Source organism: Perca fluviatilis, chromosome 22 (genome assembly GCF_010015445.1).
Source record: "Perca fluviatilis chromosome 22, GENO_Pfluv_1.0, whole genome shotgun sequence".
Lineage (NCBI taxonomy): Eukaryota > Metazoa > Chordata > Actinopteri > Perciformes > Percidae > Perca > Perca fluviatilis.
Genome location: NC_053133.1, coordinates 20,001,724 through 20,019,030, shown reverse-complemented (window position 1 = coordinate 20,019,030; position 17,307 = coordinate 20,001,724). Strand labels below are relative to the sequence as shown.

Below are 17,307 nucleotides of genomic sequence, written 5' to 3'. Positions count from 1 at the left end.
CGGATCTTTTCAACACTAGAGTCCGACTCCACACGGTCGAATTAGCGGGTAGTACCGGAAGTTACGCAGTTGGCGCGAATAATAACAACAAAGCTGATATTTTAATTTCGCCAAGCTATTATCAGTACATTTTTACACAATGTATATTAATTCCCTCAATGCTGTGGAGACTAGTAACCGTTCGTTTCTGATAACATGAATACTAATGGTTTTTGAAGCGTTTTTAACGTTATATATGCTTGTTGGAACTGTCTCTCTGTTTTGCTGACAGTCCATCAAGAGGAGGTTAGCCATCAGTTTAGTTAGCTAACATTAACGTAAAGGACGATTTTAAAGTGAGTAGCTAGTAGGCTAATATTATATATCAATGACGTACCAATCGCCAGATTAATATTTCAAAGTAATTGCATATTCTCTGTGAATGTTAATTGTTGTCGACTCGAGGCTAATGTTACTGCTAAGGCCAGCTAATGCCATTATAACAAACGCTAATGTTAAGTCTTTTCACTGGTCCTTATTCACTTACAGGTTGACCATGTCCAAAGGAGACAGAGAAGGCTTCATTGTGAAGTTTGTGGAATGTAACGCTAAAGGACAAAACAAAGAGTATGCTGTCAAGGCTTATGAGGTAAAGTCCATTTTTAAATATTTCATTGATGATTACATGTTTTGCCACTGCTCTACTGTGTCTTCGTTTCCAGCGAATGATCATGTTTGTCTCATGTTTACACAGGCCATTTTGGAGCTGCAGTCTGACAAGTACTTGAAGACCGTCGATGAAGATGCAGTTTTACAGATGGACCAGAAGGACAAGTCTCTGTTTGTCTTCAGCAGCTTCACTACCCCCGCCTTTCTGCACTGCAAAAAGGTCTAACTCAATATTTGATACATCGAAACCTGGATCCTGAATTTCATAGGAATTAATAGGGTGAAACCCTGGCTGTCATGGAGAGTAATTCTTCTCTTTCTCACTCTTTGTTATTTGTCAAATAGCTTGGCTGCCGAGTGGTGAGTCCACTGGTGGTGTTGTACTGCCTGCAGCAGCAGCATTGTGTCCCCAAAGCAGAGAAGCCCGTCTATAACATGGCCATGGCTGACATCACTATTTCCTGCACCAGTCTGGATAAAGCAACCCGGGTTAGTTCACTGCGACTGATACTTTGCAGATAATTTCTGCTTTTATACCCAAAACATCAGTGAAAGTATTTATGACATGAAGCAATAATCGGTCAAATTTAAATAAAATAAACGTTACGGATAAAATTAGAATTATATTATGTAGATACAAATCAAGGAGGGGATATCTCCTCTTTACGTCCTTTTTGAAATGTGCTGTCTCAGGCAGGGTGCCAATGTGAGGATATATTAAGTGTCTGTCTCAGCTGCCCATTTAGGTTATGTATTAACAAATAACTTCATTTAGGGAACAGAGCATAGAGCTACTTTTCAGTGGATGCATAAATTTGTTTTCTCTTAATAGTGAAGGTCTGAAAAGGACCAATTCATATGAAAGGAGCTCATCCTAATTATACATATCCAAAAGAAATACGAAAAGTGTAAAGTAGTGCACAATGAATGTTGTCCAAAGGTCGTTAAGAGTTGGGAAAGCACAGCACAGTTTCTTCTGAAGTGTGTTTGTGTCTGAATGTCTGTCTCTCTACAGACAGAGGTGATGGATCTGGTGCAACTCATGGGTGGACGGGTCTATCTTGACTTAAATGTATCTGTCACACACCTGATAGCAGGAGAGGTGGGCAGCAAGAAATACCTGGTGGCTGCCAGCCTGAGTAAACCCATCCTGCTGCCCACATGGGTCAAAGCATGTTGGGAGAAATCTCAGGACAGGTGTGTACTCTTCATTAAAACTGACATTTCTGTTTCAACATCTACTGTAAAAAGATACATATGGATTTTTGTGATGTTTTCTCTGTTATGCACTATTTATTTAAATCAGTTAATATTACCACAATTAGTTCATCAAGTTATACTTTATTTAAATGACATTGACAATTGTATGACAATACTAATGATTATGACAAAAAACAAGGCACTTTAGATAATAATGAACACCTTGTTTTGCCTCCTTCAGTCTTTTCAGGTATACTGATCTACCCATTGAGGACTATTTGTGCCCTGTGCTGCGTGGCTGTACTATTTGTGTGACAGGCCTCTCCAGCACAGAACGTAAAGAGGTGCAGCGACTCTGTGATCAGCATGGAGCCAACTACACTGGTCAGCTCAAAATGAATGAGTGTACACACCTCATCGTTAGTGAGCCAACAGGTAAGTCACCAGCAATTCCAGCACAATCATTTTTTCCGATTCAAAAACAAGATTCAGTAAGTGGAACCACATTTTGTTTCTTGTCATTTTAGCTATAGTCTTTTGGTGTGCTACCCTTATTGCTAGCAGTATCATGAGTATTTGTATTTTTTTGCAGGTCAGAAGTACGAGTGTGCAAGGAAGTGGAATGTGTATTGCGTGTCTCTGCACTGGCTGTTTGACAGCATAGAAAAGGGCTTTTGTCAAGACGAGACCAGGTACACTGTGGAGCGTAACGCATCAAAGACCACTCGACCGCACACTTCCACTCCCACTGGCACCAACAGGAAGGAGGGTGAGCCACAGATTGATAATTGCGCTTGTTTGTTGTTAACTATATTTAAAATTTTTACTTTTTCATCCTCATCGTGTGATAGGGATCAAACACAACATTTAGTATCTAAATGTGTTTCACAGTGTTAGTCTGTAATAAATTGCAATGAGGAATCATGTTTTTATTTTTATTTTTTAATTCCAGAGGGACCATCTCTGTTGGGCTTGAGCCACATCTCTGTCAATGCTAGCATGACAGTTAATGACACAGCCCTCACCAACGCCACCGTCAGCCGCCTGGAAGCTCCAGACCCCATAGATACTCTGGATCTCACCGTCTGCCCAGCTGATGATATACTGGATGGCTGTAAGGTAAACAAAAGAATATTCCTTTTCATGTAGAGTGGAGATTTCCCTATCCACAATTGTTTTCATTTCTTCATAATGTGAAAGACAATGTTGAGGCATTTTTTTCACACTTGTTAAATGTTGTGCAGCTGTATCTGTGTGGCCTGCCAGGGAAGAAACTGGAGAAGCTGCGGCGTCTTGTGAACTCTGCAGGAGGTCTGCGCTTCAACCAGCCCAGTGAGGAACTCACACATGTGGTCATGGGAGAGCTGGACCAGGACCTCAAGAGTTTTCTGTCCAAAGCAACACATAGGTCTGAACTGCAAAGATTATTACTTTACATGGTATTTATTGTATCCTCACTTATAGTACATTTGAAAGATCTCATCTGTTTTTACCCTTCAACCCATAAAACTATAAAAAAAAATACTGAAGCCTAAGGTCTCTAAAGTAAATGCATAAAATATGTTACGCTTACCCAAATTGTATGAATGAATAATAGTACAGCTAGAATTTCCCATTTGAAGTAATGCTGCCATTAAAAAGCCAGCTTGTATTTGCCAGTTTACCCAATGTAATGAAAAATAATGAAGCGAGTAGATAAAGACTATATATGTGATCTCACAAAGTGCCTAAAAAAATGTCACCTACTTAAGAGTTTGAGGAATTTAAGAAACATGAGATTTCAGATGGATAGGGGTGTCCTGGTGGTTGAATACATGGCATTACCAGTTCCAGTTAGGCTGGAAACCTAATTTTATCACCCCTTTCTCTTACTGTGTTTCCTGTCTCTCTTTACTGTTATACTTTCAAATGAAGGCAAAAAATGACACAAAATATCTTTTAAAAAAAATTAATAAGTATAACTTATATTGGCTTAAGTCTGGTCTAAATCTAAGTCCAGGACATATCCTTAGCTTATCTTAAATTAGTTTTACAACATCATATGGAATTACAAAGTATAATATACAGAACCCTGCTTAAGGAGTACTGTTGCAATTTAGCAAGTTTACAGCATGATAAATCATTGTTGTTACTGTTACTTTCCAGACCCCATGTAGTAACAGTGCAGTGGCTGCTGGACAGTTTCAGCAAAGGCAGTCAACTCCCAGAAGCAGGTTACCTCCACCCCGACTGTCTGCCCCCGACTCCGGCTGCTGTATTTGTGCCTGCCCGTCACACTCCGGCCTCTCGGCATTCAGACGGTCCCCCCGCAGCCAGTCCTAGCACTCCTAGGCAAACAAGAGCCGAGGAAGATCTGCTCTCTCAGTACATGGATGATGACCCTACAGTAGGTAAGAATCTATTGTTGAAGAATGTGCTTAGGTTAATTTGACCCCATTAAAATATTTTACAAGATATAGTTTAATATATTGCAGCTAATCTCATTTTCCTTTTATCCTCCAGTGGACATGGCCCAACCAGCAGAGGTCAACAGCAGGAAGTCCATCAGTACATCTGCTGAGCCTTGGGCACCAAACCACTCCAGAGGACCAGAGCCAGACTCAACCCTGCAGGAAGCCACCGAGGCAGGCCTATTTTTTGGGAAGTGTTTCCTTCTTGTGGGCTTTGGCACTGAGGAAGAAGCCCAGCTCTCTCTGCTGGTGACAGAAAATGGAGGCAGGGTGCTGATGGGCCGTACACGTGTCGTGGCAGACTATGCAGTGGTCCCACTGTTGGGCTGTTCAGTGGAGGCCACAGTCGACGAAGTGGTCACTGATACCTGGCTGGTAAGATCACAGTCCTACTGTTTTAATTGTATCTGTGTAGGGAGGAGGGTGTGGCATTCTTGGTGATTTCAGCGCTATCTGTTGATTTGTCAACTGATTGAACAAAGGGGCAAATACTGTATTTATTTTTTGTTAATCGTCTTTTAATAAAGGGTGTCTTTGGGTGTGTCATTTTTGAGGCAACACCCCCTAAATTCTTGAGTTAAAAGCAATTTTGATAATCCATTAATTGTTTAGGTCAATTATCAGGCAAAAATGCTAAACATTCTCTGGTTCCAGCTTCTCAAATGTGAGGATTTGCTGCTTGCCTCTGTTTCATATCCTGTTACATTGAATATATTCAGTTTAACATGCTTTCGGACTAGCATTTGCACAAAACAAGGCTTTTTTAAAGACGTCACCTTGGGCTCTGGGAACTTGATCGCCATTTTTGACATTTTTCTTTAACGTCTGAAAGTAATTGTCAGTTGCAGCCCTACACATTTACATTTAATTCATTTGAAATACACTTTTGTTCTCTATCAGTTTTATGTGCTATGACAATGCTATGTAAGTTTGATACCTGACAGCTAGGCTTTGTACTTGTTCATTTTCAGGCCATGTGTGTGGAAAAGGAGTCTGTTCTGCAGCTGTCCTCCAACCCTTTGTTCACACCTGTTCCTGTGATGGACGGGCGTTTCCCTCTCAAAGATTGCGTTCTCTCTGTCAGCCAGTTCACCGGAGCAGAGAGGGAGTCTTTGGTGGAGCTGGCCAAGCACCTTGGAGCCAAGTATGGTTACATTGCAGTCCGACCACACATGTTGTTTTGCTTTTAGGTTACACGGTATAAACATTAAGAGCTGTAGGAGTGTTTGGTGTTTACCTTTTTCCAATTTTATTTAGTCAAAGAGTCTAAGGCAAAAGGCAAATGTATTTATATACAGTAAGACAATTCATAGACTTAAAGTAATTTAAGTCTAGTCTTGGTTTACTCCTAGAAAGTTTTATGAAACTGCTGCTGTTTAAGGATGGATTTTATTTAGGTACTTAAATGTTTGCTTTCATAGTTTTTTTTATTACAGTTGTAAGATAAGATATACTTCATTGTCCCCAAAGGGAAATTTGTTTTGGACTATGTCCGTTCCGCAGCTTTACAAAGACAACACAAAATACAGAAAATAAGCATCTCTAAACACATGCTCTCATGCAGCACAAAACATACTTTCATATACATTAGACAGGTACTTATATAGTAAGCACATTAACTCCTCCTTTCTGTATTGTTTTGTTATGTACTCCATAATAAAACAAATTATATGGTGTATCATTCGCTATACCAGTAAAATAGTAACAATATTTGTACTTTCAGGTATATTGTACTGTATTAGCAGTTGTTTTTGTGTTCAGGTCAAAAGAAGAATTTCCATTGTACATTTTCAAGCTCCTGGGCGGTTAAACATACACAGCTAAATATTTTAGAGGTCCTGGGCTGTGCATATTGTTTTAACACATTGATTTGTGTTCTCTCTCTCCTACAAATTTTTTCCGTCATGTATCCAGATGGCCCATTGTGAACTACCTTACTTACTTTTTTTTATTTTTATCCCTTCTGCAGTGTCCAGGATTACTTTGTGCGCCTGGCGAACCAGAAGAAAGGGATGCTGGCCAGCACTCATCTGGTGCTGCAGAGCCCTGAAGGCACAAAATACCAGGCAGCAAAGAAATGGGGGTTTCCAGCCGTCACCATGCGCTGGATACTAGAGTCTGCTCGGACCGGCCAGAGGGCAGAGGAGGGACGTTTTCTAGTTGACCTGCCACCCTCCCCAGGTTAGAAAAGTGTCTTTATTAAAACCTTCATGTAGATAAATAAATGAATGTTTTATTTGCATTGGCTGGGTGTAGAACATGATGGACAATAATTATAGTAAATCACCAATGAGTGTAAGTGTAATGTTTTTTTTTTATGTTTTCTTACATGCATTAATTTACCTGAGAGATTATTTCAAAAGGAAAATATAATTGATTTTCAAAGAAATTAGCGAGGCATTTTTGACTGAATTTTATATGTTTTTTGGCCATTTACGTTGTTGGCTGTGCTGCTGCGGTGCATTTTAGTTTGTGTCTGATTTTAGGCCTAGTTTTAATTTGTTTCCTGGGCTAGCACAATGATTTTATTTTTTTATTTTACAGAGAGGGATGATGAGAGTTTTGTCGGTGGTTCCCAGAAGCCTGCCATGCCTCCACCAGCCTGTTTGTCTCCAGAGATCCCTTTGCTGGGTCTCCAGAGCGGTAAGGCCGTTACCCCGCTGGATTTGGGTCGCTTCCAGAGCAAAGTGTTCCACTCCGTGTTGGATGAAATGAAACCCAAACAGGACATCAGCACCCCCAAACAAAACCAAGAGGGCGGCAGAAGGAACCCCTTTCAGAAGGAAGCCTCCCTGCAGCTGGACACTCCCTCTCGTTTCCTCAGCAGAGACCAGCTGTTCAGGCCCTCCTTCAATGTCAAGGTTGGGACCACACAATTACACTTTTTGCTTTATGTAATAGGCTTCAATTCAATTCAATTAATTGTGCACTGATATTTGATAGATAATCCTGTGAATACATGGACTATTCCTTTTGTTAAGGATGTACTAGGAGACTTGGAGACCCCAGGGGGAAGAACCAAACCAGGAGAGAGGGTGGAGACTCCACTGACTGATGTTGTCAGCAGGACTCTGCAGGTGGCTCTCGCCAACAGCTCCCGAAGTACCGCCTCAGATATGCAAGCCATCTCTGCTAGCCCCCAATTTACCAAGACAACTGAGAAGGAGGTAAACTAAAAAATCTTAAAATACAGTATACCTTTTTGTATATACTTGACTTTGGTGATTTAATCTCATTTAATATGTTAAATAAAATGTAATTGAGCCAATGCTAGTGACACTGATGGAGGATCTCTTATAATTCTTAGCCTTTACTGTCGCTTAGTACTGGAAAACTTCATTTATAGTGAAAGGGAAAGGGACAATATGATAGAGTAGCCACTATACTGTCTGTCTTGACATATAAACAAATGTATTATAAAATGTTTGTAAGGTCACGGAAAAAGAAGCCGGCCCTCTGACTGGTGTTGTGATCTGTGTGGGAAAGAAGCTGAGCAAAATGCAGGGTGAACTCAATGCCATCGCTGCCTCGCTTGGAGCAGACTTCAGGTATTCATCACATTTTTACAAACTTCAATTAAAGGATTGGTTAACATTTTTCAAGTCATATGTACATATGTACTCTGTATAAAGCTTCAGCAACCAGTAAGCCTTCTAATGTTCTTCCTTGGCACGTCGGGATTGTTTTAATTTTAGTAAATATGGGTGCAAATAGTAAAAACATATTTTTATCAACTTGTTTTTAGGTGGGCTTGTGACGATACAGTGACACACTACATCTACCAGGGCCGTGTGGGGGACAACACCCGGGAATATAGGGGAGTGAAGGAGAGAGGACTGCATGTGGTCTCCCAGTACTGGCTGCAGGCTGTATGTTTCCCAGTTGCAAATATAAATATAACCCATGCTCTTCTTTACTACTCAACTTGTGTTTTACTCTTAAGTGCACTGCACAGGAAGTCATTACAAATCTTTGTAGAGCAGTTTATAAATTGGGACTTTTAAATGAATTGAGCCTGGAACTTATTGTTTTCAGTATTGTTTAATCAATCAGTTATTTTGTGAATAACTGATTGATCATTTAGCGTAGAAAATGGTGAAAATTGCCCATCACGGTTTTCCAGGACCCAAGGTGACGTTTTAAAAAATGTTTGTTTTGTCCAACCAACAGTTCTATTTGCCAAAATATTCAGTTTATAATGATATAAAACCGAAAAGGATTTGAGAAACTGGAACCAAAACATTTGGTAATTTTAATTAAAAAGAAATTAGTCAGTTATCAAATAGTTACAAATCAATTTCATGTTCATCGATTAATCAATTAAGTGTTTCAGCTCTAAAATGAATGAGTAAGTGAGCAGCTAGTTATCAGTGTTAAAAAAAAGTACAATTAGTCCTGTGCTGATCGAGATTAGGAGACCAACTACAAGACAACTTGTTTCAGTTTTTCTCAAGAAGCAATGTATTCATGCATTCTCTGTTACGACTTAATCCCAATAAAGGTCTAGAGGGGTCCAAAGTCAATCTCAGTATGCATTTGGCAAAAGGCAGGCAAGACTTTAAACATGAAACCAATCCATCACAGGAGGACCGAGTAATCTACAGAAAAGCATTCAATTTCAGAAGCAATTTAGTCTTCAGTTCAAGAGGACATAATCCTCTTCATAAACCACAAAGGAAAGGATTAGAGCAAATGATTGAAGCCCAGTCCTTGGGTTAGGGCTGGGTATCGTTCAGAATCTTTCGATCCGGTGCCAATTTCGATACCTCAGTTTCGATACCGATTCCTAACGATACTTTTTTCGATACCATATGTTTTAAAATCCATTTCAACATCAACAAAAATACATTAAACACAAAGCTTTTATTTTCCACCTTAATTCAGAATTCCACCTTAAGAATCAAAAGAGTTATCAAAATTAAAAAATTCTGGTAAAACTGCTCACTCAGAGTAACATTAATAAAAGTGCATTGCCTTGCAAGCTCAGCCTGTCAGTCAGTCATCAGGGCAGAGAAACCACCGTTGTGGCTGCTTGTAAGAGGAAGTGTAACGTCAACAGCACCGCGACCGCTTTCGGCTCGCCATTAATATCATATCGCAGCAAACGCTGTCTGCGTGAAGTTTTAAAAAACTGTAACCACACTTGAAACCAACCGTGACTCTCTGTGACTTCAACAAAACTGCAGTCCGTTTACTCCGTCCGCACCTCTCCATGTGCGTGTGTGTCGGTCGGAGCTCCGCTCTATGTCAATATGCAGAGAGGACAGATAAGCTTGCGCTTACGTGCTCAGACGCTTTTGGAACCGAAATTTGGCACCGAAAGATAAAGAATTTTTCGATACCATAAAAGTATCAACGTTCGGTACCCAGCCCTACCTTGGGTAGAATATTTTATTTTTATTTTGTAACATTACTTATACAAGCTTGTAAAGAAAATGTCTTAAAGACATGAAGTTATATTAAGATACACTTGATTTAAATTTACCATTCAGTATTCACTTAGCACATTTCACCTGGGGGGAATAATTATCATCCCCATCAACAAAACCAGAATATTTAATCGAAAACAGCTTTGATATGCAAATTTTGCAGACAGATGGGAGTTTCAGCTATGTTTCCCCCTCATCATCATTTCATTCAGTTTGTTCTTGTGGGAGGTCTAATAAACTTCTGTTTACGGATATGTGCCCTGTTGTCTTTGGCAGTGTGCTGAGGAGCAGAGGCACGTCCCAGAGTCTCTGTATCCTTTCACCTACAACCCCAAGATGAGCCTAAACCTCAGCCAGGTGCCCAACAGCTCTCAGAGGTCTCCTCCTTTTACACGAACCCAACTCAAAGACATCTCTGAGGCAAATGACGACAAGGTGGGTTCAAGACTCAATGAGTGAGACATCAATCAATATTTGATGTTAGTAATAATCTAATAAAGAGGTGCCTCATTAAGGCAGAGGTGTCTCGTGTAATTGTCTTTCTGTCGGTTTAGTTCATTATTTCAGAGGTGTCTCATGTAATTGTCTTTCTGTCGGTTTAATTATCTGTTTAATCTGTCCCTCAGTGTGATCACATTGCCACGAAAGAAGCCACATCGCGTCGTGTAAGCGATGGAAGCGTAGATCAAGAAGAGATGAATGAAACTGCAGATAGAACTGGTGGGTGTCTTTTTCCAACTTTCATTTATTTCCCCAAAGCTTCTACACATTCTTGATAGAACCAAACATTTTACTCGTGTTGTGGATTATATCTTGTGTCCAGATATTTCAGAGACTCTAGAAATGAGAGAGAACCTGCAAAGACAGCTCCAGGAGATCATGTCAGCCACCAAGCTAACGACAGGGAGGCGTACCTCAGTCCGACTTACCAGGATGGGATCAGGAGGGGCCGACTCGGGCCCCCACACACCTGATGGGAGTCGGTTCGGACGCTGCGGGAGCAGACGTACTCTGGAAGCTCTGAGGTAAGGAAGCCATGTAGTGAGAAGATAGTTTATGTTCAAATTATAACAATCATTAATTTAAAATGTCTCTGTTTGTGCTATAAAAGTGTCTGTATTTTAAATGAAATAGGCAAGTTCATTTTAGTGTGATAAAGCAAATGATTCAGTCCTGCTATAGTAGCTACTGGGAACCAAAAATAATATTTTGTGGGGTTCACGCACTTCCTCATCCAAATAAATTCACCTAATTCTGTCCTGATTTCAGGGTTACCAGGGAAGCAGCTATGGACATAAACACAGAGCCATCTCAGAGTGAACAGATAGTTTGGGATGACCCTACAGCCAGGGAGGAGAGGGCCAAGCTTGCTGATAATTTACAGTGGCCTGGTAGTCCCTCACAACACTCTGAGCCCGTCGCACCTCCACCTCCTCCCACTGCAGAAAACGGCTCTCAGTTCAGGGACTCCATGACCGACTCTGAGCTGGTGGAGATGGGTAAGACTTAGCCTGGTTATAACTTAACCGGAGATTTACACCTCAGTAAAGGAAAAAGTCGAACGACATAAACTAGTGATTACATGGAGATTAGTTGTTACCGTACTAAAAAGCGTACACCTACAGTACTATCTACCAGGTGTAATTGTTATCTTGCTTGTTATGTAATGCTTGCTAAAAGATGACCCATTTAGATTGAAGAGTATAAAACACAATAATGTTAACGTGACATCAAAATGCTGTTTATGATGATCTAAAAGGAAGATTTAATATTACACAAAAATAATACTTCAAATTGCAAAACATTCCGCCAATATGTAAAGATTAAAAGACCAAATCATGTCTGTAAGGTTCTCCATGTATTTATATATGTAAATAAAACAAAACAAAGTCATACCTACACTTTTTATACCTAACAAAGGATGCTTGTGATGCTACAGTGACTTGTTCACATACTTGATTGCTTTTGACTGGACACGCTAACTTATGTTTTCTAGCAAATTACTTAAGTAGCTAAAGTCTCTACTAAGACAGACATACACGGACATTACACATAAACTTAGCGATTGATTTACGAATAGCTAGTGCAACCCAATCCTGTAGAGAAGTCTCAAGTTAGTATTGTTACTTAAGATAGATTTGTTTATTGACCTGCATCTTAAGACAGTAATCACTTCATCCTCTCACAGCTGCTTGTGACATCATCGACCAGCACATGGGCCAGAGAGTCACAACGTCTCCAACAGAGAAGCGTGGAAATGACATTCTCACTCCTAATGCCCCCAGCATCGCCTTCCCTATCGCCAACCCCCCAGTAGTACCGGAGCCACAGGTGAAGATTCATATTTACATAACAAAGAAGAACTGACGCCTTAATATAAACTGTAACACACACACACACACACAATACGCTCTCTTTTAAACTAGCTAAATGGTTCTTTCTTTCTCTCAGGAGGAGCGTGCGGAAGAAAAGCAGCCACCCAGATTTCAGCTGTCCTCCCTCAGCCCTCAGGAACGCATTGATTACAGTCACCTAATAGAGGAGCTTGGTGAGTCCCCCACCTAATTAGGGCTCTAACAGTGTTCATCATGCTGCAGTAAAAAAGAAATGCAACACATTACAGGCCTAAAGTCAGAGGAGCTAATCCCTAATGACTAAAAAGGAGGATCTGCCTCCAGGGTCTGGGAATAGTTCTTCCTGCAGATGTTTCCTGTTGTGAGCTCAGTATTTTCAAATGAACCACTGCAGATTATAACTTGAACCATTATTGAAGCTTGTACAGTATATTCAACCAAGATGCAGCATTTACAAAGAGAAACATTAAGAATAAAGGGACCGATGGATTGCATAAAACAGTCAGAGATTAAATTCTTTCTGTTTAACTTTGCATCTAAAGGTGAACATCATATGTTTCACTAACTGCAGCTCTTAATGAGTCAGCAGTTAGGGATGAATGTCTTGCTTAAGGGCACTTTGACATACAGCTGTTCATACATTACTTTAGCGCTCTTCGATCTTTGATTACCAGGTCTGTAACTATAACTCCAGATTAGATACAAAATACCTTATCTATAGTTCTTTCTTTCCTTTCTGTCTATTTCTGTTCGGTATTGTAGGTGGTGTGGTCCTGGACAGGCAGTCTTTCGACCCCAGCTGCTCGCACATCATCGTAGGGACTCCTCTGCGCAACGAGAAGTACCTGGCAGCAATGGCAGCAGGCAAATGGATCCTGCACCGCTCGTACCTGGAGGCCTGCCGCTCTGTGGGTCGCTTCATCCAGGTCAGGATCTGAAGATCTCTGCTTTAGTGCCGCTCACAGTGGTTTTATTTACCCTGCAAATACAGTATTGTTATGGTTGGTTTAATGTGTAGCATGTCAGTTAATGTCCTGTTGTACCTTAAGCCCGAGACACACCAAGCCGATAATCAGCCGTCGGGCAGTCTGGCGAGGTCAGTGACTCGAATCTGTTCGGCGTGTTCCGTTCCGTCGTCCGTCCGAGGGGCCGTCGGCCTTCATTTTGGCCGATTTTACGTGTTGAAGCGGAAGGCGGGCACTGCCGGCAGTCGGACTCAAATGATCAATCTGATTGGTAGAGTGCTAACCCGGAACAGAAGGAGCGGGATGAGCGTGACTAGAGTCTCTCAAAATCTGACGAAAATCTTTTAAACTGACTTTTGTCGATCTGAAATGAAGACAGATTCAGCAACTGCATGGCATAGTTCTCGCTTAAAATGTTTTCAGAAACATGTTTCGGTGAACTATTTTAGTAAAATATGAGATCGTATTCTGAACAAGCCGCCATGACAGTCTGGCTTTGAATTTCCGGAGAAACCAGACCCACGTGACGCGTTTGTCCAATCAGCTGCCGGTTTTCATTTTTGGGCGACAATACAAATTAGCGCCGCCTGCTGTTATGGAGACGTATTACGTCTCGTTGCTTTGGTGTGTTCCGAGGCACTTTTTTGACCAATTTGGGGAGACTGATCAGTCCAACTGCCTTTTCTGCCGAAGGTCGGCCGTCTGGTTGGTGTGTCACGACCTTTATACAGACCACTCGGGTTTTCATTAGTCTATATCCTTTGCGTTCAGGAAATTCCACCAGATGCATGTATTTTCCGTTTCCTTCCGCTTGCTTTGTGTTGGAATTTTAAATTTGGTGGATTTATGAGGACTATTGTTTACTGCTCCTCAGATCTCTGCATTGTAAATTGAGACAGCTAGCTAGACTATCTGTCCAATCTTTTTTTTTTTTTTTCAAGTTTTGTCTTTCAAGTTTTCTCTCGCACAACTATTTTGCAGTTGCTCTGTGCGGAGTTTAGCACCGCCCATGATGATTCTAATTGGTTTAAAGAAATGCCAATAAACCAGAGGACGTTTTCCTCCCATCCCCGAATGCTATGTGGAGTACCCAGACCCTCCTTCAGTGCTCTTTGGAGGAGGGTCTGGCAAAGCGAGACTAGGTTTTCATTAGCTATGTTTATCCACAAATAGCTGTAATGCTGGAAAATGTTTTACATTTCTATTTCTGTGTGTGTTCCAGGAGGATGAGTATGAGTGGGGCAGTAGCTCCATTCTGGATGCGTTGCCCTCCATCAACTCCCAGCAGAGGAGACTGGCGTTAGCTGCCATGCGCTGGAGAAAAACCCTGCAGGGATGCTCTGAGCAAGGGGTACATACACACACACTTAACAGAACAGTCGTCATTACTGTCATGTGTATTGTATTATCTACTCCTTGAGTGTTAAAGTGTACTAAGTATTATTTTTCCTTTTTTTTTTCAGGGAGCCTTCAGTGGATGGACGGTCATGCTGAACATCGACCAGAGCAGAGAATCAGGCTTCAGGCGGTTACTGCAGTCTGGCAATGCGAAGGTTGCTGCTTGTTTATTTGTAAAAAATGTACTGATCACTATTGCTTTTTTCAAATCAGACAAACCGTTAACTGTTTATCAAAGAGAGATTTTTTTAGAAACCAGTTTAAACTGTGGACCTGTAGAGAATCTCGCTCGCTCTCTCTCTCTCTCTCCCCCTCCCTCTCTATCTGAGTGTCACTTTTGTGCTCACAGGGTTTCACAATGGTTTTGGGATCAGTTTAGTTAGGAGATGACTCCTAAACAACAGTCATAATCATTAAATATGCCATTTGCTGGTCTTTGTTTCAGACAAGGTGACACCGATTTGCTATAAAAACACCGTGGGAGACCCTGAAACAACTAGTATTAACTGTGCAAATTCACAGTTGTTAACATAGAGCGAAAATCATTCAATCATGCAATAGCAAAGTGCTAACAAAAGAAATGAAACAGGAGTTAAGCAAAAAGGAAGGGTTGTATTTTGGATCAAATGGATCGATTAGATACTGAAACACAAATCAAAATGAGGTCATGACATATCACAACAAGGTAGGGAAGCTACTTTGCCAGTTTCCCTACCTTACCAATGAAACCTTGCCCCCCCCACTCCAGGTCCTGCCGAGTCCCTCCCCGTCCTTGTACAAGGAGACCACTCACCTGTTTGCAGACTTTGTTCGGCTGAAGCCTGGAGACTTCAGGGTCAATGTGTCGGAGGCTACCTCCCTCGGAGTCACATGCTTGAAGCCAGAGTACATCGCAGACTACCTCATGCAGGTTAGTGGAGCTTTTGATATGGACTATCACTGACTTGGCCTCATATTATCATGAATTATAAAAATCTTAGATCATTTGCCTTGTTGCTTTAGTTCAACCATACTTGCATGCTGAAAGTGAAGCAGGGTATTAGCTTTGTTAAAAATGAACCCCAACAAATGCTGTATTCATATATTCTGACAATTGTAAAGCAGTTCAAAATATGCCAACAGAATAATAATAAATGCAATAATCCATTTTATTTGTAACGCACTTTATATTTAAACAAATCTCAAAATGCTACATCTTAAATACTGAGAAGTGCTAGGAAGAAAAACATTAAGAGAAAAAGAAACAACAATAGGACTGGGAAAGGGGTTAACAATGAGCCAAAACCTCTGCTAAAAAGGTGGGTCTTAGGGCTGCGTTTAAAGCATCCACAGTCTGTGGTGTCCTCAGGTGGTCTGGGAGAGCATTCCACAGACTGAGAGCAGCTGAGCAAAAAGCCTGATCGCCCATAGTACGGAGCTTGGTCCTGGGGGGGTTTCAAAAGGTATGCTGAACCAGAACGGAGGGCACGTGCGGAGGTTTTTGGGACGAGGAGTTCCTTGAGGTAGAGGGGGCTGTCACCATGGATGCACTGGTGGGTGAGAAGGGAAACCTTGTACTCAATCCTGAGTGAGACCGGCAGCCAGTGGAGTGATTGGAGGATGGGGGTGATGTGGTCATGTTTGCGCACCATCATTAGGATCCTAGCAGCGCTGTTCTGAATGTACTGCAGCTTCTGGAGGCTTTTGCCAGAGATCCCGGTGAGGAGCACATTGCAGTAGTCCAGCCTGGAGGAGACAAAGGCATGGACAAGCTTTTCCGCATCTGGAAGATTAACATGTTTCAGGGTTTTTAACTGACATTATCTTGCAAGAAGTAAGATCACTTCATTAGTAGTAGGTAAGACTCAGTAGATTCAACGTTAAAAGGGTTTTCTTTCTGTCCTCCAGGAGCCAATCCCGCCTATCGAGCTGTACTACCTGACTGACGCTTCCTCTGAAGAAGCGCCAGGCACTCCGTCACGTAAGCGCAAAGCCACAGCAGACAACTCCCGGCTGAAAAAAACACGTCTTAACTAAATTGTCACTTCTAAATATTGTCATTAAAATTCACATATCTGTGGAAATGATGGAATTATTGTAAATAAGATGTTTTGTGTCTCTTATATAAAAAAATAAAATAAATGTTTTGTTACTCTGGAATCTTAAATCAAGTGCATTGCAGTGTTTGCAGCAGGGGCGTTTCTAGGACTTACGGAGGTTCGGGTCTTAGCCCGGACCCATTTAAATAAAACTTAATGCAATGCCAAAAGCAATTGGCTTGTTAATAGTCGGTGTATGTTCATTTTAGCTGCCCAGGTTTGTAGATGTTAGTTAGATGGCACCAACATTTGGCCTAATCATAACTGGCCTGGCAACCCAAAGGCCAAGGTTTTGTTTCAACATCTGTGTGGCGACTTAGGGTCTGGGGGGTCCACTTAATTTCCTGCATTCAGGTGAATTTTTATGGGACTTATTTCTACCTTTTTCTGAATCAATTTATGCTGGAAACATAGGGGACATTTAAAAAAAATAAATAAAAACATGACAAATAATGGAATAGTTTGCAGTAAGGCTCTTAGGCATTCTGTATTGCTTTTAATTATTTATTCTCCTGTAGATCGACTTTTCTAATTATATCTGAGTCAGCACACATGATGTAGCCTAGGCATAATTTACTCTTCCCTCCTCTTTTATGTCTTTTGTTGGGGAAGTAACCTCCTTAAATGTGCATATGACAATTATTCACTTCAATGATACATTAATTCATTTAATTAATTAATAAACCCCTGGACAGTAATATTTCAGATGTGTTTGAGCAAGATTTCTGCTCATGTTCAAAACTTTGTGCACATTCAAAATATGTGTTCTCTGGGAGTTGAAGGAG

At 41.1% G+C, this 17,307-nt stretch overlaps 1 protein-coding gene across 1 annotated transcript; it reads left to right on the top strand.

The window, feature by feature from the left end:
• The first annotated feature begins 41 nt into the window (after positions 1-41).
• On the top strand, positions 42-16,575 carry topbp1 (DNA topoisomerase II binding protein 1). The gene is made up of 28 exons (XM_039789949.1): positions 42-335; positions 529-628; positions 734-868; positions 994-1,137; positions 1,664-1,845; positions 2,090-2,283; positions 2,441-2,617; positions 2,801-2,967; positions 3,093-3,256; positions 3,994-4,238; positions 4,351-4,673; positions 5,270-5,442; positions 6,268-6,479; positions 6,843-7,159; positions 7,280-7,465; positions 7,731-7,846; positions 8,044-8,167; positions 10,004-10,162; positions 10,354-10,447; positions 10,551-10,752; positions 10,997-11,226; positions 11,916-12,058; positions 12,179-12,275; positions 12,844-13,007; positions 14,269-14,397; positions 14,510-14,599; positions 15,193-15,354; positions 16,332-16,575. Exons 2-28 carry the CDS (start codon positions 536-538, stop codon positions 16,458-16,460), a joined length of 4,551 nt encoding a protein of 1,516 aa, XP_039645883.1. The 5' UTR covers positions 42-335; positions 529-535; the 3' UTR covers positions 16,461-16,575.
• The last annotated feature ends 732 nt before the right edge of the window (positions 16,576-17,307 follow it).